Genomic DNA, 24,423 nt, shown 5'->3' on the forward strand with positions numbered 1-24,423 from the left:
TAGAGATGAACAAAAGTATGCGAGACATAGATAGAGTGGATTGTCAGAGACTTTTTCCCAAGGTCTACTACAACAGGGCACAGGTTCAAAGGTGAGAGGGGGGAATTTTAGGGGAGAAGTGCAGGGAAAATATTCCACAGAGGGTAGTGGGTGCTTGGAATGTACTACCATCGGAGATGATGGAAGCAGGCACGTTCACAACATTTAAGGCAAACTTTCATAGATACATGAACAGGTGAACAGAAGGCTAGAAACCACATAGGGGCAATAAGTACTAAGTCTAAATAAGGAGAAGGTGAGGACTGCAGATGCTGGAGATCAGAGCTGAAAAATGTGTTGCTAGAAAAGCGCAGCAGGTCAGGCAGCATCCTTTGGATGCTGCCTGACCTGCTGCACTTTTCCAGCAACACATTTTTTCAGCTCTGAGTCTAAATAAGGATTAGAATTGGTGCAGACTTGGTGGTTCAAAAAACCTGTTCTTGTACTGTATTGAATTGTAGTGTAATACTGAGGCTAACTAAACCATCCAATACATATACTGGGCAAATTGCCTTCACGCGAACATACTCTTTATAGGCCATGGGGACTGCATAAACTACATAGTGAAAGAAAAGTGCGACTTCATACACAAATGTGAAACTTACCCATCATACATAAACTCAGGAATCTTTTCAAATAATGTGTTCATAACAGAAGGCTAAGAGAGAAAAAAAACACAGATTCAAGAGTTAACCACAAGAAATGGGCACTTATTAATCATGCGCCAACCACAACTTTTGCAATCATTTTACCTGTAGAATCTCGATCCCAAGCAGCAGCTTTATAAGACTTTCCTGATAATTCAAGTTGTTACTGTAATACATGAATATACACATTGGGTATGAATAAAATGATTAACAGTAAGTTGCAAAACAATGATGGAAACAGTTTTTTTTTGGTCTCTCTTAAAAGGTCAAGACTGTTCACATATAGCTGCAGAGTACTGGCAGTTCTTATAGGACCTCAACTGTAAGAAAAGAAGATGAAAACACATAAGCAGGAACAGACCACATGGTCGGTCACGTCTGCTCTGCTACTCAGTAAGATCGCGGTTGACTCTCAAACACCATTTTCTTATCCTAATTCCCACATTGTTCGTAACCACTCAAGCCCAAAAATCTGTCAGTCTTAGCTTTAAACATACTCAACAGTGCAGTTACAGCCCTCTGGAGTCAAGATATTCAAAGATTTATAATGTTCTGAGTGTAGAAATCTCCCTGCTTCTCAGTCCTAAATGGTTGACCATATAACTTGAAATGATGTTCACTAGTTCTAGATTTAATCTGGGGAAATAGCTGTTTGGCATCTAACTTGTCAAGCCTTCTCACAATTTTGTATTTTCAATGAGATTATCTATCACTCTTCTTATGATAGAGAGAGTATGAGCCCATTTTACTCAATGTCTCTTCACTAATTTCTCTGATGTTAGGGCTGTCCAATAGCCTTTCTACAAATCTGCTCTGTATGTCACTAGGATACAACACCCTTGAGTTTGACCTAATTTAAGACATGAACAATTTCCAACACCAAATCTACAGGAGCAGAATTACACAATTCCAGCATTGTTAATGGCTGATATGTTTCTCAACTCCATTCTCCTGCCTTCTCCCCATAACCTTTGATCCCCTTACTAATCAAGAACCCATCTGTCTTAAAGACACACGATGACTTAACCGCTACAGCCTTCTGCAACAATCAGTTCAACAGATACACTAACCTCTGGCTGAAGAAATTCCTCATCTCAGTTCTAAAGGGTCATCACTTCACTCTGAGGGTATAACCCAGCTCCTAGTCTCTCCTACTAATGGAACCATTTTCTCTATATCTACTGTTTCCAGGTCTCGGTCTCAGTATTCTGTAAGCTGCAATTAGATACCCCTTCAATCTTCTAAACTTAATGGAGTACAGACCCAGAGTCCTCAACCACTCCTCATATGACAAGCTCTTCATCTCCAGGATTATTCTTGTAAACCTCTTCTGGATCCCCTCCAAGATCAGCATATCAGTCTTCAGATATGGGGCCCAAAACTGTATACAATATTCCAAAAGTAGTCTGACCAGAACCTTATACAACTTCATCAGTACATTTCTGTTCTTGTACTCTAGCCCTCTCAAAATGAGCTTTTTAAAAAATCATTCCTGGGATGAGGACATTGTTGTCTATGGCCAGCATTTATTGCTTACCCAGAGGACAGAAAACCACATTGCTGCTCCAGACCAGGTAAGGATGGCAGCTTTCCTTCCAAAAAGGGCATTAGTGAACCAGATGGGTTTTTCCAACATTCAACAATAGATTCATGATCATCATTAGATGACGGGGTTTCTCAGGTTACAAATCACGACTTAAACCATTTTATATTGGAGGTTAAAATGCAGTATCAAGATAACTCAAATAGTAGTAAAGTGCGCAGACGAGGGAGATTTCAGATCTGATCTAATCTTAGACGGACAATACAATTCTACAATTGTTTTTAGCTATGGGCTCCCACTTCACATCATTATTCAACGAACCATGCTGCATTGAAGACAAGCAACAAGCTTAGTTGTGCTGCAGTTGAGTAACCAACAAGCGCTTTTTCAACAAATTAGGTGAGATACCAAAGGGTAATCAATGCCCAACAAATTTACATTAATAAAACAATGCTTTTGGGGAAAAGAAATCAGCAAAATATGTAAAGAGAATGGTTTTACGCAAATAAGTACGTAGAGCATTTTAAACTTAGTTTTTGCAAGTGCTGCAGCTGTAATGTGAATTTATTGATACAATTGTAGTATACCTTGATTCACCCTCTTGAGATTGCCCACAGGGTAAGAGGCAGTTTCTGAACTTGTCCCTGCCTTCAATGTGTGACTCTAATCCACTTACAAATTCCTGCACAACCTGCAAACAACACAATTCACATTAGTTCTTGTTTCTGCAGTCCAAGAGGCTATCATAATGCTGAGCTATTTAAACATACTGAGCACTGAGAGAGGTGCAGCTAACTCAGATTTCTGCTGATGGCTTAAAAATAACCACAGAGAGCGCATAAACGCAGCAGACACCTAAGACAATCCTCCATCCTTGTCCCCTTCTCTTAAAGGTGTAATTCTTTAAAATGTAATTCTTCAAAAACCAGACAGTAAATGCCTGCAACCGGTTGTACATTTCACAGCTGAGCACAAATGTGACCTCAGCCAGATCGACATTGCCAGGCAGTTTCGGAGTTGCAACCAACAGTAGGGACCTCAGCCAATATTTATTCTCCTTTGTACAGGGTATTACAATTCAGGAGCAGAAAGAGGCCATTCAGTCCATCATGCCTTCACCAACTCACTTAGCATTTCAACTGGGTGCCAATTGCCTGCCTTTTTCAAGTAAGCCTGCACATTATTTAAAAAGAAACATTCATCAGATGCCTTTTGAATGCCTCAATTGAACCTGTCTCTATCCTACTTCCAGACAGGTATTCCAGACCCTAACTAGTTAATGTGTGAAAATATTTTTTCGTGCCTCATATTTGCACATTTGCACTTTAAAATTTGTGCCCTCTGGTTCTTGATCCTTTTATGAGCAGTGTAGACTCCTCATCATTTTGAAAGTTTCAAATGAAATTCCTCTTGACCTTCTCGCTAAGGAAAACAGCCCCAAATTCTCCAATCTTTTCTCGTAACTGAAGTGTCTCATCTCTTGAACCATTCTAGTAATCCAAAACATTCATATTTCCTATAACATGGCATGCAGAACTGTACATAATAATCCAGCTGAGGTATAACCAATGCTTTTTTAAAATTCATCATCATAACATTCCCACTCTTGTACTCTATGCACCTATTAATGAATTCCAGGATATTAGCTTCATTTAAAACAGATCTGCTATCTTTGAAGGTCTATGTCTATAGACATCCAGAGGCCTCTGCTCCTCCAAAACCTTCAGACTAGCGCCCTTTACTTTATAACATCTGTCTATTTTTGTGCCAAAGTGTGTCACCTCACTTTTCTGTATTGCATTTTATCTGCCATCTATTAGCAGACTCTACCAATTTGTCAATGTCCTTCTCACAGTTAACAATTGTTCCAAGTTTTGCATTATCCATAAACTTTGAAACTGTCTCTTTTTACCAACATCTAAGTAATTTATACATCTTAATACTGACCACTGGAGAACTCCACCTCAAACTTTCTTCCAGCCCAAAAAAAAACCCAGCAACGTTCTGTTCCCTATCCCTCAGCAAATTTTGTAGCCACATGGCTGTTGTACCTTTTACTCCTTGACCTATAAAGTTCCTCACAAGTCTGTTTGTGGAACTATATCAAATGCCTTTTGAAATGCTATGTACACTGAATCAACAGCCTTGCCCTCAGAAACCCTCACTATCACCTCTTCAAAAAGCACCAGCAAGTTAGTTAGGTGAGATCTTCCCTTACCAAATTCATGCTGACTCTTCTGAATCAACATACATTTCTCCACGTGATATGAATTTTCTACCAATTAATTGTTTCTAGAAATTTTACCACCATCAAAGCTAAACTAATTGATTTGTATCTGCTGGACCTATCATTAACTGAAAATGTGTTGCTGGAAAAGCACAGCAGGTCAGGCAGCATCCAAGGAACAGGAGAATCGATGTTTCGGGCATCAGCCCTTCCTCAGGAAGGGCTGATGCCTGAAACGTCGATTCTCCTATTCCTTGGATGCTGCCTGACCTGCTGCGCTTTTCCAGCAACACATTTTCAGCTCTGATCTCCAGCATCTGCAGTCCTCACTTTCTCCTGGACCTATCATTAAACCCATTTTTTAACAAGGGCATAATGTCAGCAAGTCTTCAGTACTCTGGCACCAAACCTGATTCCATGGAAGGTTGGAAGATTATTACCAGCGTCTCCACAATTTCCAGTCACACTTCCTTGAATAACCTTGGATACATCACATCAGAGCAAGCGCAGACCAAGTCACAGGCTGAGTACTAGAGCGTTGAACAGAGCGAGTCGCAGCAGGAGACCGGAGCCTGGAGCGGGGAGCAGAGCGAGTCCTGGAAGGCGGCCAGTGCATGGAGGCAGCATGGTCTCGTGTTCTGAAGCCCAGCAGGCATGGACTCACGTTGGGAAAGGTCTATAACTTGATGGCTTAAAGACACATTTCATTCTCATTCTGGACTTTTAAACTCTGTATTCCCACGCTAATCTTTTTTTTTGCTACATTTGTAGCATGCGAACTTTCCTTACCTGTATTGGCTATAATGTGATTCCAGTCTCATTGTTTCAAATGGCCCTGCTATTACACAATTTTCTTACAATGTGAGATTGCACATGAATTTAACTTTCGCTTTATATCAGAACAGACCGTATTTCAATTCTGTGACACAACTTAAAGTATCTGTACCTAGGTACCCAGTACCTAAGATGGCAGCGAGAGGCGGCATTAAAATCCTTTCATTGCACTTATTCCAGTGCACGCAACAATAAAGACTATTCTATTCTATTCTTTGATGCTCATTTTTGCTTTTCAGCCAGCTCTGAAACTTTACATTTAGTTTGATTCTCAATTGTATTTACCACCTTAGTTCTGTCATAAGCACACATGTTCTTTTTCAAATTAATTTCTATTTCCTTTGCGATCCAGCAGGAGGGTTGTCTGTCCCATCTTTCACTTTTAAGGGCCCAAATCATATTCTCTCGGAAGGTAGCCCATTTTTCAGCTACTGCTTTTCTCACCAACCTTGCATTCCAATCTACCTGACACAGCTCTATTCTTATACAATTGAAGATGGCTCACCACCAGATTATCCTTAACCTGGATTGACCCATTTCATTTTCTACTGTTATTCTAAACCCTATGATACAACTATCATTGTCGCCTAAATGATTTCCCCACTATCACCTGATCTATTTTGCCCATGTCATTCCAAGAAATAGGTCTATAAGTGCCTGCTTTCTTATTGTTAAGGTGACATACTGATGTAGGAAGTTTACTTGAACTATATGCTGTCTAATGCACGGACCTCTAAGGTCCGTATGTAGCAGCAACTTCTACATGTGAAAATCAATGGCTGAATGTCAATCAGCAAGCAGAGGACCTCTGAGCTTAGAGGTAAAATTGTGCTCAGGAGCAATCTAGAAATGCCAGTCCCTTGCTGTTCCTTACACTACCCCAATTAAAGACCCTACTACAATTACTCTACGATGTTTAAACTTCTCTGTAATTTCCTTGCAAAGTTTTCCCTATATCATTTTCACTAATTAGTTGCTTATAAACTGAGCAATGTAATTGCACTCCTCATTATTCCTTCGCTGCAGCCAAATTGCTTGCCCATTAACAATCCTGAAGCATCTTCTTCTTCCAGTGCAACGTACCCCTTAATCAAAAATACCATGCGTCCTCTTCTTTTTTCCCCTTTCTTCTCTTTTCTGAACATCTTGTAACCAGGAGTATTTAACAACCCTTCTTTCAGCCAGGTCTCCGTTATCACTACAGCATCTTAACCCCACAAGGTAAAATGTACCTGTACCTCCCTGATTTTATTAATTCGCTCCACGTATTCACATACATGCTGTGTGGCCTAATTCTGAGTTCATTAGTCTCTCCCTTATTCTACCTACAACCTAACTATTCTCTATTTTAGTATTTTCTGCATTCCCCAACAATTTGTGTACCCTGGAAATACTTTCTCCTGATTCCCACACCACTGGGAAGTTTTAAACTAACTAAACAAACAGCACTCGCAAAATGCCCTACAAGAAGCTCAGCCTAGTTCTGTTCAGATGCAACCTGCTGGCTTTCAGGTGCCATCTTCCCCAAAGCTAGTCCCAGTGTCCCAGCAATGTGAAAGACTCCCTCCTGCAATATCTTTCCATCTATGCATCTATCTGTCTTACCTTGCTATTTCTATACTCACTTTCCTGTGGCATTGGGAGGAATTGGAGCTTAATACCTTTGAAATACAGCTTGCTAATTTTCTACCTAGCTCCCTAAATTCCAATTGCAAGACCACATTTCCCCTTCGAATGCATGTCGCTGGTACCAATGTGGACCACAATCTCTATATATTCATCCTCCTGAGAAGAATAGCTTGCAGTTGTTCCACGACATTTTTTTATGCCGCCACCAGGAGAACTGTCTTGAAGTCACACCTAAGTGAGATACTCTTAAGCTGAGATCAAACAGCTTAAGGGGCTGAATGACAAACCTTCTGGCCAATTTGATTTAGTGTTCGTCAGATAAAAGACTTACCAATGGGATTACATGCACCAACCAGTTAGAAGATCTCAACATGCATTAGAATGAATTTATGGATTGGTATGAACATAATGCCTTAAAAAGTTATAGCTGACCAGTTAACATTCCAAACAGGTTATGGCACATATTCAAGCAATTACAACAAGATAATAGTTTGAAGTAAAATGGACTTACGTTAGGATAACGAGGATGCTTCCGTAAAGTTTGACAAAGCTTCTTTTGAAAAACTGCTTGGTCCAAACCTACAACAATTAAAAGATCAGAATAAAATAAGTTAAGGACTATTTTTAAGTGATCACAGAATTTGACAGAGTACAAATTCTGGTATATTATTTTAGGTCCAACAATTACTCCCTATTTATTTTTACCACCTTTTTACGCTTGGTGACACTCTGCTCAGACAAGCAGTCAACCTGAACTGTCAAGATAAAGAACTGATTTGAATTCACTAAAACTTTTATGAAATATCCCTTCATTGATTTAATATAAATAAAAGGATCTTTATTTAGCTTTCGATCCCCCTGGTCTTACTAAGTATCAAAATTATTTGATTTGATCTATTTGATTATAGTTGTTCTTAATATTGCCACTTCTGGGTTAAAAACATTATCAGCAGGCAGCAGTGTACTTGGAGGTTAAGGCCAAGAGTGAGGGGCTAGGTTTGCGGCACTGGCGTTTGGACCCTTTTCTCCTTAAGGATTCCACATTTGTGGAATACTTTTTGAAGGAGTTTCAGGAATTCTTGACTATCAACTCAGGCACAGCTATAGTCCAACTATGCTATGGGAGACTGCTAAGGCCTTTGCTAGGGGATTAGCTATTTCCTATTCGGCTAGCTGGAAACAACAGAAGGAGGAACAGCAGCATCTACTTGAGACGCAGTTGAAAGCCACCAAGGCGGCACATTTTGCACGGCCTTCGGTGACTAAGCTACAGCAGATCACGGCCCTCCAGGCTGTCTTGAATTCAAAACTGACACAAAACGCAAAGAAAGTAGTTGCTTTTGCTAGACAAAGGCTGTTCAGAATATGTGGATAGGCCAGGGAAGTATTTAGCGTACCTGACTAGGAAAAAGCGTGCTCCCCAATCCATTACTGCAATCAGAGACAGCGCCGGGGTCCTTACATACGATGCTAAAAAGATTAATGAGGCTTTTCAGAGCTTTTACTCTGAATTGTATGAGTCTGAAGGTTGCGAGGACAGGAGGGCTAAAATGGAGACCTTTTTTAAGAACTTGGACACTTGGACCTCCCAGGGGTAACCTTGGAACAGACTTCTTTCCTAATGCCCCCTGATCAGTTCAGGAAATACAGGAGGCAGCTAGGCAACTTCAGAGTGGGAAAGCGCCTGGCCCTGATGGTCTTCCGGGTGAGTTTTATTAGGGGTTTATAGGGATTGAGTCAGGGCCGATGTTGGAGATGTACAATCACTCTTATATGCATGAATGCCTGCCACCGTCTTTGAGAGAAGCTAATATTTCCCTAATTCTTAAGGAGGGGAAGGTTCCTCATACAGGCCCATCTCTCTATTAAGTTCAGATTTCAAGATCCTGGCGCTGAGATTGGAAAGGGTGTTGCCCCATATTATTAAAGAGGACCAGACAGGTTTTATAAGGGGCCATAGGTCCTCGAATAATATTAGGAAGTTGCTGAATGTGGTCCAAGTTTGTCAGTAATGATCGATTCAGGGGTTGGTGATTTCCTTCGATGCAGAGAAAGCATTTGACAGGGTGGAATGGCCATATCTTTTTTATGTCTTGGAACAGTTTGGGTTGGGTGGAGTCTTTGCTAGGTGGGTAGAGGTTTTATATCGCCACCCTCTGGCCTCGGTCATCACCAACGGGGTGAAGTCTGGGAATTTTAGCATTGGTAGGGGCAAGGCTGTCCCCTGTGACCGTTGTTGTTTACACTGGTGACAGAGCCACTGGCGGAAGCCATTTGTCAGAACATCCACATAACCACTCCGGAAGTGGAATCGAGGGCACACAAGATTACACTGTATGCGGATGACGTCCTTCTGTTTTTAATCGAACCGGATGACCTACATATCCCATTTGATACAATGTATCAGTTTGTTAGGGGCTATTTCAGGATATAAGATTAACTTTGCAAAATCGGAGGCTATGCCTTTGGGGAACTTTAAGGATGTACCAGAAGTTGAAGGTGGCCCTAAGTTCCCTTTTAAGTAGTGACGGGCAGGGTTCCGATACCTAGGCATTTTTATTACCCCCATGTTTGATCTATTATTTCGGACTAACTTTATTCACTTGCTTGGCAATATTAGGTGAGATCTCCAAAGATGGGAAGCTCTTCCAATTTCATGGCTGGGCCGAATATCTCTCATTAAGATGAATGTTCTTCCTCATTTGCTTTATACCATGCGTATGCTCCTTATAAAGTTTCCCAGGTCAACGCTGCGGAAGCTTATGGGGTGGTTTGGTTCCTTTGTCTGGCATCAAGGGCGACCCCTCATCAAACTTACTAAATTGCAGTTGCCTCAAGGAGGGGGAGGAGTTGATTTCCCAGACATCAGGAGGTATCAATTGAGTTTCCTGCTGTCCTTTGTCTGTGATTGGCTAGGTAATGATCCAAACTCAATATGGCTGGATATCGAGGCTTCCCAGGCAAAGTGCCCTCTTATTAACCTGTTGTTCATGGATAAGGTTTGGACAGTTATGGACCACTGCCGGAACCCCATTGTCATTCGTACAGTCATGGCATGGAGGACGATGCGTCAGAGTCAGGGTTGTTTATCCAAGATTTCGTCACTTACACCTCCAGTTGGCATGCCAGGGTTCCGACCAGGGATGATGGACTCAGGGTTCAAACTATGGACAGCAAGAGCAGTTTCAAGTTTGGGAGACTGGTTTGAGGGGGAGGTTATGATGTCTTTTGAGCAACTGAGCCGCAAATACGAGTTGCCCAGCAGAGGTCTTTTCCATTTTTTTCAGGTTAGGGATTTCATCCAGAAGACGACTACGCTTCTCACTAAGCCCTATAAGCCCGATACAGAGAGGATGTTGCTACGTTCCACAAGCACCCTTTCAGTTAGTGCCCTCTATCGCCTGCTGGGTGGCAGGGCCTGGCAGGATATTAACCGGTTATGTGAGGTCGGGGAGCAAGAGGTGGGAATGGAGATCTCTTCTGAAACATGGGAGAACATATGGGAGAATACTCGAAGATCTCAATTTGTAATAGTTCATGCGCTACTCAGTTAAAAGTTCTGCACAGGGCTCATCTGGTACCAGACTGTCTGGCGAAGTTTAAAAAAGGGGCATCTTCAGTGTGCCCCAAATGTAAAATAAGTGTAGGTACTGTTACCCATTGCTTCTGCATATGCCACAGGTTCCGTGTTTATTGGAGCGCTGTGGCGGAAGAGATAGGGAGGGTATTAAGGACTGAAGTCAAAGTAGACCCGATATCTCTCCTCTTAGGTCTACTGAATTTACCATCTTTGGACGAGTATAGGAAGAAACTATTTAATATTCTTGTATACTGTGCATGGAAGAATATTCTGATGAATTGGGTGTCTGAGAACCTGCCGGGCTTGCTGGGATGGCAGAAATTAATTACGGAGCACATTCCCTTGGACCTTTTTACAAACATGGTGCACCACACAACAGACAATTTTTATAAGACATGGCAGCCCTACTTGAGTTTTTGGATATAGATTTGTCAGTTATCTTAACTAGGGTGTTTGTTTAACCAAGATGATTAGATTTATCAAGCCCTGGGCCCTGGAGGGGGGTCTCCTGAGTTAACACGGGTATATATATAATGCTCCCATTCCTTTGTTTGGGAGCTTTGCGCCAAGCATAGCTGTTCTGCATTTTGTGTCTTTTTTGGTTTTTTTTGCTTTTCTTTCTTTTTGTTTTGGTCTTGCTTTGCACAGTGTTAGAGTTTGCTTTGTATTATAGGGTAGGTTAGACGTTAGTAGATAGTAGCTGTATTGTAATTTGGTGTTTTTTTATTATACTGATTTGTTATTGATTATTTTTTTCAATAATTTTATATGTTTGTAAAGTTAAAAAAATTTGCTAATAAATATATTTACAAAAAAAAAGATCAGACTTTGACCCCAGTGGAAGAATGCACAAGAAACATTAGTATGGTCAGAATTGGGAAAAAGTGAGGACTGCAGATGCTGGAGACCAGAGTCAAAACGTGAGTGCTGAAAAAGCACAGCCAGTGAGGCAGCATCTGAGGAGCAGGACAGTCAACATTTTGAGCATAAACTCTTCATCAGGAATGGAGTTTGCTGACATTAAACTGGTCAAGGGCTGAGCAAAAAAAGATACTCAAAAATCTCTGGGAACAAAACAGACAATCTCCATTAGTTAATTATATTACACAAATTGAGGGGGGCATTTGCCACAATTTGCAATTAAATTTAAAATAAGCAGATCAAAATTATATCTTGGTAATAATATCAAGAAATATAACATCACTAATACATTTCAACCCAATCATTCATGTTGGGTACCCACAGGCTATCTAATACCTGCAAAGGAATTTTTTAAAAAGTCTCTTGGTAATACAAACCTAGAGTATTGGCAAAAATAAACTTGCTGTCAGAACTGCTCATCTTCCACTCATCAGGACAGGCACAAGAATACCAACTTTCAGACAATATATACTACATGAGATAATTAGTGCTGATTAGTTGGTGAGATGACTGATTTGTTGAGGGGTTGACAGCATTAATGCACAAGTGAACAATAACTCCAAAACTTTTGTTTAAAATCAAAATATGACATGTCAATTCCAATTGTACAACAGGCACGGAGTCATAGAGACGGACCGCACGGAAACAGACCCTTCAGTTCAACTCGTCCATGCCGACCAGATATCCTAACCTAATCTAGTCCCATTTGTCAGCACTTGGTTCCATAGCCCTCTAAACCATTCCTATTCATAAATTCATCCAGATGTCATAGAGTCATCGAAATATACAGCACAGAAACAGACCCTTCGGTCCAACTCGTCCAGGCCGACCAGATATCCCAACGTAATCTAGTCCCATTTGTCAGCACTTGGCTCCAGATCCCTCTAAACCCTCCTATTCATATACCCATCCAGATGCCTTTTAAATATTGCAATTGTACCAGCCTCCACCACTTCCTCCAGCAACTCATTCCATACACTCTGAAAAACTTGCCCCTTAGCTCCCTTTTATATCTTTTCCTCTCACCCTAAACCTATGTCCTCCAGTTCTGGACTCCCATCCCAGTGAGACCATGTCAATTTATCCTATCCATGCCCATGATTTTATAAACCTCTATAAAGGTCAGCCCTCAGCCTCCAACACTCCAGGGAAAACAACCTCAGCCTATTCAGCCTCTCCATGTAGCTCAAAACCTCCAACCCGGGCAACATCTTTGTAAATCTTTTCTGAACCCTATCAAGTTTCACAATATCTTTCTAATAGAAAGGAGACCAGAAATGCAAGCAATACTCCAAAAGTGGCCTAACCAATGTCCTGTACAGCTACAACATGACCTCCCAACTCCTGTACTCAATGCTCAGACCAATAAAGGAAAGCATACTAAACACCTTCTTCAGTATCCTATCTACCTGCGACTTCACTTTCAAGGAACCATGAACCTGCACTCCAACATCTCTTCATTCAGCAACACTCCCCAGAACTTTACCATTGAGCACATAAGTCCTGCTCTGATTTGCTTTCCCAAAATGTAGCACCTTGCATTTATCTAAATTAAACTCTATCTGCCATTCTCAGCCCATTGGTCCATCTGATCAGGATCCTGTTGTACTCTGAGGTAACCTTCTTCATTGTCCACTACACCTGCGATATACTTCTTATGTTCACATCCAAATCATTTATATAAATGTTGAAAAGTAGTGGACCCAGCACTGATCCTTGTGGCACTCCTCTGGTCACAGGCCTCCAGTTTGAAAAGCAGTAGGAATACAGCAAGACTCAATGTTCTGAAGGCTTAGTTTTAATTGTGACAGTTCAATTCCTGGACAAATTCTTTTTGTCTGCTGAGGACCAGGCCTGCAGGTGAATATGTGTAACTTCTCATAAATGTGGGGTGAGCTACACTGCAAATCCAACTGAATTTTAAATTGGATATTTGTATAATCCTTGGCATACTTGGGATTGTTCCAAGTGCTGAAGAATCACATCAATATTAGACATTATGCTTTGAGTTGTGCAAATTCATGCTGAGTGAGTACAGTCAACACTCTACTTTTGGCAATTCTGAACTTGTTTGCAGTTTCCCACCACCCGCCTCCCTCTCAACAAATCTCATAGCTATTAAATATTCTGCTGTATCTCAATCACCTGGAGGTTCAGATGACAATACTGCTCATTAGTACTCCATTAATTATCGTCCTTGGGGTGAACTAACAAGAGCAACAAAAATTAAACATAAAATAAGGTTTCTTGTAACCCCTTTTCAACAACATACTTAGCTTATTTGGTTGGTTTCCTTGTTTCAGAATCATTCCAGCTGATTTTAGCAAATGAACAAATACAGTGTCATCATCCACCTCTCCTTCCTGAGCAGATGTAGTTCGTTTTCTCCCACCAATTTTGCTCTTCTTTGCCTCTGGGTGGTATAAAAGCAGTAGAAAAATAATCCCTTTATTAAACAATGATTGTACCTCTTCAATTTCTCTTAAAGTTATTGATTTTGTTGAAATATATACACACTCTTCAGCATCAATTTATAATCTGAACGCAGAGACACTGGTATCCAATACTTTGTGCGTGCCTAATTCAAACATCCGTCAGTTTTCTGTTTCACAAAAACTGACGAGGGTTGGTTAATATTTCTGCACTAGAACTATTCCTTTTTTGTTAAGTAATGCCATTGCAAAGGGTGCTTTTCTATTTTTGCTGTCCAGTGTTGGCACCAAGCACTCAAATATAACAGCACTAGTTCCACCAAGGTATGAAAAGTTTAGGATTTGCTGTCTCTGACACTGAGAAAGTATCAGAAACCTGTCGTTTCTTAATCTTAAATGACAGTTACAAAATCCTGGAGAGCAGTAATAATGATGTGCAGATAGCAAGAGAAAATAAATGTGCCTCTATATTGATTCCAACAAGTTTCTCCACCTAACCAGCAGAAAAAGAAATGGATTGAGACAGCGCATAAAGAATTTCATCACACTTATCCAAACTGGCTTGCCTAACAAGCAAGACAAGAGTCTAGGAGTAAAGTGGTTATTATGACATCTCACATGAACAAATAGATTGCTGACACCAATCAACATCACAAGGTCAGAAATTTCACTTGGGAGACCGACCACAACACCAACATCAGACAGTAATCTGTGCCAATGTTTTAGGAGTGATGGTAAAAAAAGCATCATTGTGGTCATTGTGTAACAAGTGCAAACAGCAACATCAAGCTCCCAAAACCGTGTTATGCAGCATGCAGAAAGATTAATGCTGCTGAAAAGAATGACGCACTGCCAAAGCTTTTTGTCATTAGGACAAACCTAAGAATGGCAAATTTCAAATGATCACAACAGTTAATACAGGAGATATTCCTTTCCATCAATTGTTGCCCATCTCCAATTACTTCCAAATCAAGTGGCTTACTCAGTCAATTCAGAAGGCAGTTAAGAGTCAACCATTCAAGAGTTATAGACCAGTTAAGTTCTTTTTAATGAAAATTCATGACAGTTTTTATGGACACCATTACAAAGATGAGCTTTGAGTTCCGAATGGGGATTAAATGGATTAGCTAAATTCCACCAATTACTGTGGTTGGATTTGAATCACTGTCACCACAGCACCTTCCTCTGCTACCGCAGGAATTGCAAAATCGGCACCCACACCTCCCCCCTCGGCCCCAAAATGAGCCTTCCACATCCATCGGAGTTTTACCTGCACTTGCACACATCATTTACTGTATCAGTTGCTCCCAATGCAGTCTCATCTCCATTGGGGAGAAGAACACCTACTTGTGGAGTGCTTTAGAGAACATCTCCAGGGCACCCGTACCAACCAACCCCCCCGCTCCGTGGTCGAACACTTCGACTCCTCCTCCCACTCCGCCAAGGACATGCAGGTGCTGGGCCTCCTCCATCACCACACCCTAACCACCCAACACCTGAAGGAAGAACACCTCATCTTCCATCTTGGAAAACCTCCAACCTCATGGCTTCAATGTGGACTTCACCAGTTTCCTCATTTTCCCCTCCTCCCACCTTATGTAACTCGGCACTGCCCTCATGTCCTGTCATAGACTCAGATGTACAGCCTGGAAAAAGACCCCTCGGTCCAACCCATCTATGCCTACCAGATATCCCAACCCAATCTAATCCCACCTGCCAGCACCCGGCCCATATCCCTCCAAACTCCTCCTGTTCATATACCCATCCAAATGCCTCTTAAATGTTGCAGTTGTACCAGCCTCCACCACTTCCTCTGGCAGCTCATTCCATACATGTACCACCCTCTACATGAAAATGTTGCCCCATAGCTCTCTTTTATATCTTTCTCCTCTCACCCTAAACCTATGCCCTCTAGTTCTGGACTCCCCAACCCCAGGGAAAAGACTTTGCCTACTTACCCTATCCATGCCCCTCATAATTTTATAAACCTCTATAAGGTCACCCCTCAGCCTCCGACGCTCCAGGGAAAACAGCCCCAGCCTGTTCAGCCTCTCCCTATACCTCAAATCCTCCAACCCTGGCAACATACTTATAAATCTTTTCTGAACCCTTTCAAGTTTCACAACATCTTTCCGATAGGAAGGAGACCAGGATTGCACGCAGAAGTGGCCTAACCAATGTCCTGTACAGCCGCAACATGACCTCATAACTCTAGTACTCAATGCTTTGGCCTCCTTCACGATCCTATCTGCCTGCGAATCCACTTTCAAGGAGCTATGAACCTGCACTCCAAGGTCTCTTTGTTCAGCAACACTCCCAAGGACCTTACCATTAAGTGTATAAGTCCTGCTAAGATTTGCTTTCCCAAAATGCAGCACCTCGCATTTATCTGAATAAACTCCATCTGCCACTTCTCAGCCCATTGGCCCATCTGGTCAAGATCCTGTTGTACTCTGAGGTAACCCTCTTTGCTGTCCACTACAAGTTCAATTTTGGTGTAATTTGCGAACTTACTAACTGTACCTCTTTTGCTCGCATCCAAATCATTTATGTAAATGACAAAACGTAGAGGACCCAGCACCGATCCTTGTGGCACTCCACTGGTCACAGGCCTCTAGTCTGAAAAACAACCCTCCAACATCACCCTCTGTCTTCTACCTTTGAGCCAGTTCTGTATCCAAATGGCTAGTTCTTCCTGTATTCCATGAGATCTAACCTTGCTAATCAGTCTCCCATGGGGAACCATGTCGAACGCCTTACTGAAGTCCATATTGATCACATCTACTGCTCTGCCCTCATCAATCCTCTTTGTTACTTCTTCAAAAAACACAATCAAGTTTGTGAGACATAATTTCTGACGCACAAAGCCATATTAACTATCCCTAATCAGTCCTTGCCTTTCCAAATACATATATATCCTGTCCCTCAGAATTCCCTCCAACAACTTGCCCACCACTGAGGTCAGGCTCACTGGTCTATAGTTCCCTGTTTTGTCCTTACCACCCTTTTTAAACAGTGGCACGACATTTGCCAACCTCCAGTCTTCCAGCGCCTCACCTGTGACTATCGATGATACAAATATCTCTGCAAGAGGCCCAGCAATCACGTCACTAGCTTCCCACAGAGTTCTCGGGTACACCTGATCAGGTCCTGGGGATTTATCCACCTTTACCTGTTTCAAGACATCCAGCACTTCCTCCTCTGTATATTGGATATTTTCCAAGATGTCACCATCTATTTCCCTACAGTCTATATCTTCCATATCCTTTTCCACAGTAAATACTGATGCAAAATACTCATTTAGTATCTCCCCCATTTTCTGCGGCTCCACACAAAGGCCGCCTTGCTGATCTTTGAGGGGCCCTATTCTCTCCCTGGTTACCCTTTTGTCCTTAATATATTTGTAAAAACCCTTTGAATTCTTCTTAATTCTATTTGCCAAAGCTATCTCATGTTCCCTTTTTTCCCTCCTGATTTCCCTCTGAAGTATACTCCTACTTCCTTTATACTCATCTAAGGATTCACTCAATCTATCCTGTCTACACCTTACATATGCTTCCTTCTTTTTCTTAACCAAACCGTCAATTTCTTTAGTCATCCAGCATTCCCTATACCTACCAGTGTTTCCTTTACCCTGACAGGAATATACTTTCTCTGGATTCTTGTTATCTCATTTCTGAAGGCTTCCCACTTTCGACCCATTCCTTTACCTGCAAACATCTGCCTCCAATTAGCTTTCGAAAGTTCTTGCCTAATACCGTCAAAATTGGCCTTTCTCCAATTTAGAACTTCAACTTTTAGATCTGGTCTATCCTTTTCTATCCTGTCCTCCCTGTCTATCTTGCTTCTCACCTATCCACTCCACCTTCCTCTCCAACCTCCATCTACCAATCACACTCTAAGCTACTTTCCCGCAGCCCCAACCCCCCCCCCCCCCCATCCCATTTATCTCTCCACCCCCCTCGGCTCACAAGCCTCATTCCTGGTAAAGGGCTCTTGCCCAAAACGTCGATTCTCCTGCTGCGCTTTTCCAGCATCACACTCTCAACACCAGAGTATTGTTACTAGCCCTATAGCATTAACACTATACCATCATCTCCGTCAGTTAAAGAAATGTGTAGCTCGCAGAGCTTTTAAATAACTCAGATGATTTCAAGTCAAATTTCACCCTCGGACTTGAGTACACTCTTAGTGCAGTACTGAGGGATTGCTGCGCTAGCTGAGGTGCTGTCTTTCAGATGCACACAAACTAGAAACCTATCTGCCTGCTCACATGGCTATATAGGATCTCATGGAGTTATTTCAATGAAAATTAAGGGAGTTATCCTGGTGCACTGGCCAATATTTATTCCTCAATGAACAACACAAAATTAAATTATGTGGTCATTATCTCACTCGTGTGGGAGCTTGCTGTGCACAAATTAGCTCCTGCATTTCTACACCTCAATAAAGTACTCCACTAGCTGTAAAGCACTTTGCGATATCTGGTGGTGGCAAAAAGTCTTATTTAAGACCATAAGATATAGGAGCAAAAGTTGCCATTCAGCACATTTAACATACTCTACCATTCAATGAGATCATGGTTGATCTGATCATTCTCAACTCCACTTTCCTAACTTTTTCTCTAACCCTTTATTCCCTCTCTGAGCTCAGTCTTGAATGTACAGGGAGGACTGACGTACAAACATCTAACTTACAGACTCTTTTATTTGTGAGTGTGATCCCTCACAGTGATAGATTAATATTGATTCTGTCTTTAATTCCAACGTGCAAGGGTCTCCCCATATTTACAACCCACTGCTATATTTTAGCCTGCACTGCATACAAATCAACTGGGGAAAAGGACTGTAGAGCAGAACCCATTTAGAATTGGGGGGGGGGGGGTGTCTACCTGTACTGACAGGAACCAGCCTTGACAGCCCTTTGCAGTTAAAGAAAAAGAAATTCAACAAATTCACTTCCCCTCTGAGAGAAGAAATTGCTCCTCCCCTTTACCTTAAATATGTAATCCTTTACTCTGAGAGTATGCCCTCTGGTCCTAGACTCTCCCACAAGGGGAAAACTCTCCACATCCACCCTGTCAAGTCCCTGAAGGTGCAAGCCTTCTTTCCCCTTTCGTGAGAGCAACAAAGCAAAGAAAAAGTTCAAAAATAAGTTTACGAATCGGATTACTTGATAAATCTTTAGCATTGGCCTCATCGTGCTCATCGGCCGACTTGGACAGTCTTCTTTTGGCCACCATGATATGACGCCAAGGCCTCCCTCCACCTCCTTGACTTAGCTCACTTATTCAGCCCGCCACTAGAACCTAGCTACTGCGCATGCGTCGCAGTCGGGAGCCGTCCCCGGGCTCAATACACACGCGTCACTTCACGGCAACTGCACCTGTGCATTGGGCAGGAATGCATCACGGGATTTGTAGTTCTTCCCCAGGCAAGCCCACACATTATGTTTCTCAAACAGAAAATGCTGCAAATCCTGGCTAGATCAGGCACCAGAAGGAAACGGCATTCACGTTTCCGACCTATTTTTCCAGCATCTTGTGTCTTCATTTCAAATTTCCAACTCCATCTTTATGTTTTTGTTTCGTAGTGGCCATTCATTGGGATTTAGACTCCATTCAGTCTTTTTAAAGAACATTTTTAAATGTTGGAAACGTTCAGGAGGCATCTGTAGCAAAAATAGACACAGTTGATATTTTAGGTAAAGTAAAGGCAAAATCTTGCAGCTGCTGGATGTATGATATATTGGAGGCTTCATCTTAGCACCAACATTTTGCCAGACAACGTAATATACATTCAGATAATCTGACAGAAGAGAGAAGTACTGTGAATGTTTCAGATCCAGGCATTATCCATTAGCAACTTTTGGATCAGAATTTTTGCTTTCGGATTTCATCTAAGCTTTGCAGAATTTGCAACTTACTTTAAGTAACCGCCCAATCCGTAATCAACAGTTCGTTGTGGTTGGAAGAAAGTGAGGACTGCAGATGCTGAAGAGAAAGAGTCAAAAGGTGTGGTGTTGCAAAAAGGACAGCAGGTCAGGCAGCATTCAAGGAGCAGGAGAGTCGACGTTTTGCGCCTAAGTCCTTCATCAGGTTTGTGGAGAGGTTGTGGTTGAACAAGCAATTTATCTTCAGAGATTCAGAACTCCATGTCAAAGCTTCAAGTTGTTGATGTGTTGGCTGGTCTCACGATAATCCTGATGTGGAGGAACCGGTGTTGGACAGTGCTGAACAAAGTTAAAAATCAAGATTAGAGTGATGCTGGAAAAGCACAGCAGGTCAGGCAGCATCCAAGGAGCAGGAAAATAGACGTTTCGGGAGAAAGCCGACAGGTTGTAGTCGAACAGTTGGACCATAATCTGGTGTTGTGTGATTTTCAACTTGGTCAGAATTCTGATATTTTACAAGCATAAGGGGGAAAAAAAATTAATTGCTGTACAACGTAAAATTAAATACATAAAAATGAAACATGCTAAATGATCCATTGGTCCAAGGGTTAGAATTAAAGGGTGAAATGTGACAAATGGAATGAGAGGAACCTCATGGAGTGTAACACTGTCTGTTTTTGACAGAGTGCTGGAGAAATTCAGCAAGTCTGGCAACATCTGTGGTGAGAGAATTGGAGTTAATGTTTTGAGTCCAGTATGACTTCTTCAGAACTATTTATTGTTTGTTCTGAAGACTCAACATATTCTCTTTCTCTCTTCATAAATGTTGCTAGGCTTTCCGAGTTTCAGCAGGACTCTGTTTGTTTCAGAAACAGCGACAGTAATATTGGGTTTTTGCCTTTATATCTCTGCTTCTCACAAAATGCAGATGGTATATTTTCCAACTTTTCACTCAAAGGGATGACCTTATAGACATTTACAAAATTATGAGGGGCATGGATAGGGTAAATAGGCAAAGTCTTTTCCCTGGGGTCGGGGAGTCCAGAACTAGAGGGCATAGGTTTAGGGTGAGAGGAGAAAGATATAAAAGAGACCTAAGGGGTAACTTTTTCACGCAGAGAGTGGTACGTGTATGGAATAAGCTGCTAGAGGAAGTGGTGGAGGCTCGTACAATTGCAACATTTAAGAGGCATTTGGATGGGTATATGAATAGGAAGGGTTTGGAGGGATATGGGCCGGGTGCTGGCAGGTGGGACTAGATTGGGTTGGGATATCTGGTCGGCATGGACGGGTTGGACCGAAGGGAGTGTTTCCATGCTGTACATCTCTATGATTCAAAATATGTGTTAACAAATGGGCCAATTGTTGTTGCTATCCTACTGTGTGTTACAGATGCTCAAGCAGCTTATGACACACCTCTGAAGCAGGTAGGACTTGAACATAGGTCTGCTTAGCGCAAAGGTCGAGACAATATCACTCCACTTCAAGAATACAACCACACGGTTGCTTCCAATTAAACCTGTCGGACTGTAACCTGGTGTTGCATGATTTGTGTATCAATTCAATGTGCGTGAGAGGGAAGACGAACTTGCGTCAGCACGTTGGACGTATTACGTCTGGTGAACGTGCGTAGGTGGAGATGTGAGGACGTCATTTCTGGCGAAATATGGCGGAGCCGGAGTTGCTGTTGGATTCTAACATCAGGCTCTGGGTCGTGTTGCCCATCGTCTTCATCACTTTCTTCGTGGGCTTGATCAGGCATTATATCTCCATTCTCTTACAGAGCGACAAGAAACTCACGGAGGAGCAGGTTTCTGACAGGTAGCTCAATTGCTTTCTACCCATCCAGTGGCCAGCACCCCCATCTCCATGGAGACCATCTTCTTTCCCAGAAACTCTGTCATGATTGTCAAAAATAATTTCATGATTAATTGAATTTCTGACTTTACGCTGCTAGCTTTTATTTCGAGTGAATTTGGCCGAATGTCCCAGTGTTGCGTTTAAATAATAAAATGTCTCCTGTTTTATTTGCCATTTCGCTTTTCTGACATTTGAATGTCACCTAGAAACTTATTAAACTTAAACGTTAATACCCGTGAAAAGGTTGGAAAGGAATGGCGAGTTTGGTTTTCGCCTGGGGTTTCTGTATTAAGTCCTCAGTAATTGAAGCACAGTTGATTGTAGTCTGACTTTGCCTAGATACACGTGGGGAGTAGTTTGGAGGAGCTGTGTGAAAAGAAGCTGTTCTACACGCAGCGTGCACAATGGAAAAGCGATGGTCAGCTTGAGATGAGCTTTGGATGTTTTGTCGATATTTGGGTGATCAGGACTCACTGGAATTGTAAACTCCCTTTGCTGCCCTCCACTTTGTAAGATACTTCATAGCCCTGCCAATGTTGCTACTGTGTTGCATGAACACTAGTTATTGTCTGTGCACTATGTTGATTAGTATTCACAGGATATAGAATCTGAATGAAAAACAGTAATTACAAACACCCAAGTTAGGTGGCATAATTTCTCAGCAAGTGCTCACAATTTCAATTGACATAAATAGACAAGGTCTTTTCCCTGGGGTAGGGGAGACCAAAACTAGGGGTACAGGTTGAAAGTAAGAGGGGAAAGATTTAAAAGAGACCTACGGGGCAACATTTTCATGCAGAGGATGGTGCTTCTATGGAATGAGCTGCCAGCGGAAGTGGAGGAGGCTGGTACAATTACAATATTTAAAAAGCATTGGATGAGTATATGAATAGGAAGGGTTGAAGGGAATATGGGCTAAATGCTGGCAAATGGAACTAGATGAATTTAGGCTGTCTGGTTGGCATGGATGAGTTGGACCGAAGGGTCTGTTTTTATGTTGTATGTCTCTATGACTCTATTTAGTAAGTAGGTCCCTAGTATGCGTTACACTATGAGCAAAAGTAAATTGAGAATTTACAATCCAACATATCTTCAACTGTAAAGCAGTTATGAGTGACTTAACCCATTTTTATCATTATCCTAACAACATAAAAAGTGACTTTTGACTTCCATTATCTCAGAGTCATAGATGCATAGAGATGTACAGCTCGGAAACAGACCCTTCAGTCCAATTTGTCCATGCCGACCAGATATCACAACCCAATTTAATCCCATCTGCCAGCACCCAACCTATATCCCAACCCATGTCCTTCCAAACACTTCCTATTCATATACCCATCCAGATACCTTTTAAATGTTGCAACTGTACTCGCCTCCACCATTTCTGTTGGCAGCCCATTCTACATACGCAACACCCTTATCCGTTAGATTTAAGACACTTAAATATATCATGGACTGTAATGATCTTTAAAAAAACTAACTTGGTGACAGTGATCACTTAATGACAAGTTGATGTTTTCATGAACTGGCTGAATAAACAGGAACTGGACTGATCAGAGATGGAACATGTCATGAAAATGACCGAAGGAAATCTGTATCTTCAGTTTAATTTACATCTTCCTAGAAATTTCACATCATATGAAACTTGATGTTGCAGCTGTACAGGACTTTGGTTAGGCCACAGTTGGAGTACTGTGTGCAGTTCTGGTCGCCTCACTTTAGGAAAGATGTGGAAGCTTTGGAGAGGGTGCAGAGGAGATTTACCAGGATGTTGCCTGGAATGGAGAATAGGTCGTACGAGAATAGGTTGAGAGTTCTCAGCCTTTTCTCGTTGGAACGGCGAAGGATGAGGGGTGACTTGATAGAGGTTTATAAGATGATCAGAGGAATAGATAGAGTAGACAGTCAGAAACTTTTTCCCCGGGTACAACAGAGTGTTACAAGGGGACATAAATTTAAGGTGAAGGGTGGAAGGTATAGGGGAGATGTCAGGGGTGGGTTCTTTACCCAGAGAGTGGTGGGGGCATGGAATGCGCTGCCCGTGGGAGTGGTAGAGGCAGAATCATTGGCGACCTTTAAGCGGCATTTGGATGGGTACATGGATGGGTGCTTAATCTAGGTTAGAAGTTCTGCACAACATCGTGGGCCGAAGGGCCTGTTCTGTGCTGTATTGTTCTATGTTCTATGTTGCCTGCAGTTTATCCAATTTGGGAGTGATGAGAGAAAAGGAAACAATGAAGCTAGACTCGATCAGTAATTGCTTTTCTTTGATTCCTTTTACTATTTTCTGGTCATATTGCAGCTACAATGGTTCTTTTCTCTGGGACTTAGATCATAAATACTTTTGCCTTGTTATCTCTTCTCTGTATTCTAAAGCCTCTCAAAAACTAATCTTTTCTGTATTTCCTTTCTGTCTCTCTCTTCTCACATATGACATTGTCCTATTTTCTGCTTGCAATTCAGGTCTTATCTTATAGCTCTTATACAGTGCTTAAATACTTTCATGTGAGTAGTATGAAAATGTATGGAACTAGATTATTTTGAAAGCTTATTTGATGCTTGTATTTAATATTGAACTCTTAACAGTGGAGGGAAGATGTTCTTTATGCAGTTGAACTAAATGTTGGACTGTTTTGAGTATGTTAGCGTACTTTTTAACATGCTTGACTTTTTAAATTTGGATTATTGGCAGGATCTCAAAGTACTCAAGTCAAAATGTGTAGCCACCATCTTTATCTGAGATAGGTGAACTACTTTAACAACAGGTGATTTTTGTCAGACATTCAAATCTTCTACTTGGTGCAGTTGTTTCATGAAAA

At 41.7% G+C, this 24,423-nt stretch overlaps 2 protein-coding genes across 6 annotated transcripts in view; one reads left to right on the forward strand and one right to left on the reverse strand.

Annotated features, from left to right (window-relative positions):
- fancd2 (FA complementation group D2) overlaps window positions 1-19,172 on the reverse strand; it is a 103,809-nt gene extending 84,637 nt beyond the window's left edge. For 4 of the 5 annotated variants that reach the window (XM_072581876.1, XM_072581873.1, XM_072581874.1 and 1 more), the window contains exons 1-6: window positions 19,025-19,172; window positions 13,693-13,833; window positions 7,431-7,498; window positions 2,817-2,920; window positions 792-852; window positions 645-697 (exon numbers count right to left, since the gene is read on the reverse strand). In XM_072581876.1, the coding sequence (XP_072437977.1) occupies window positions 645-697; window positions 792-852; window positions 2,817-2,920; window positions 7,431-7,498; window positions 13,693-13,833; window positions 19,025-19,094 (497 nt within the window). In that variant the 5' untranslated portion in view covers window positions 19,095-19,172. Of the gene's footprint in view, window positions 1-644; window positions 698-791; window positions 853-2,816; window positions 2,921-7,430; window positions 7,499-13,692; window positions 13,834-19,024 lie in introns of those variants that run through there. The other variant, XM_072581877.1, reaches the window with a different exon arrangement.
- Window positions 19,173-21,374: 2,202 nt separating this feature from the next.
- Window positions 21,375-24,423, forward strand: part of emc3 (ER membrane protein complex subunit 3) — a 29,082-nt gene continuing 26,033 nt past the window's right edge. Inside the window, exon 1 of the mRNA XM_072581878.1 lies at window positions 21,375-21,565. Within this exon, the coding sequence (XP_072437979.1) occupies window positions 21,411-21,565 (155 nt within the window). The 5' untranslated portion in view covers window positions 21,375-21,410. The remainder of the gene's footprint in view (window positions 21,566-24,423) is intronic.

Source organism: Chiloscyllium punctatum, chromosome 12, assembly GCF_047496795.1.
Source record: "Chiloscyllium punctatum isolate Juve2018m chromosome 12, sChiPun1.3, whole genome shotgun sequence".
NCBI classification, from domain to species: domain Eukaryota; kingdom Metazoa; phylum Chordata; class Chondrichthyes; order Orectolobiformes; family Hemiscylliidae; genus Chiloscyllium; species Chiloscyllium punctatum.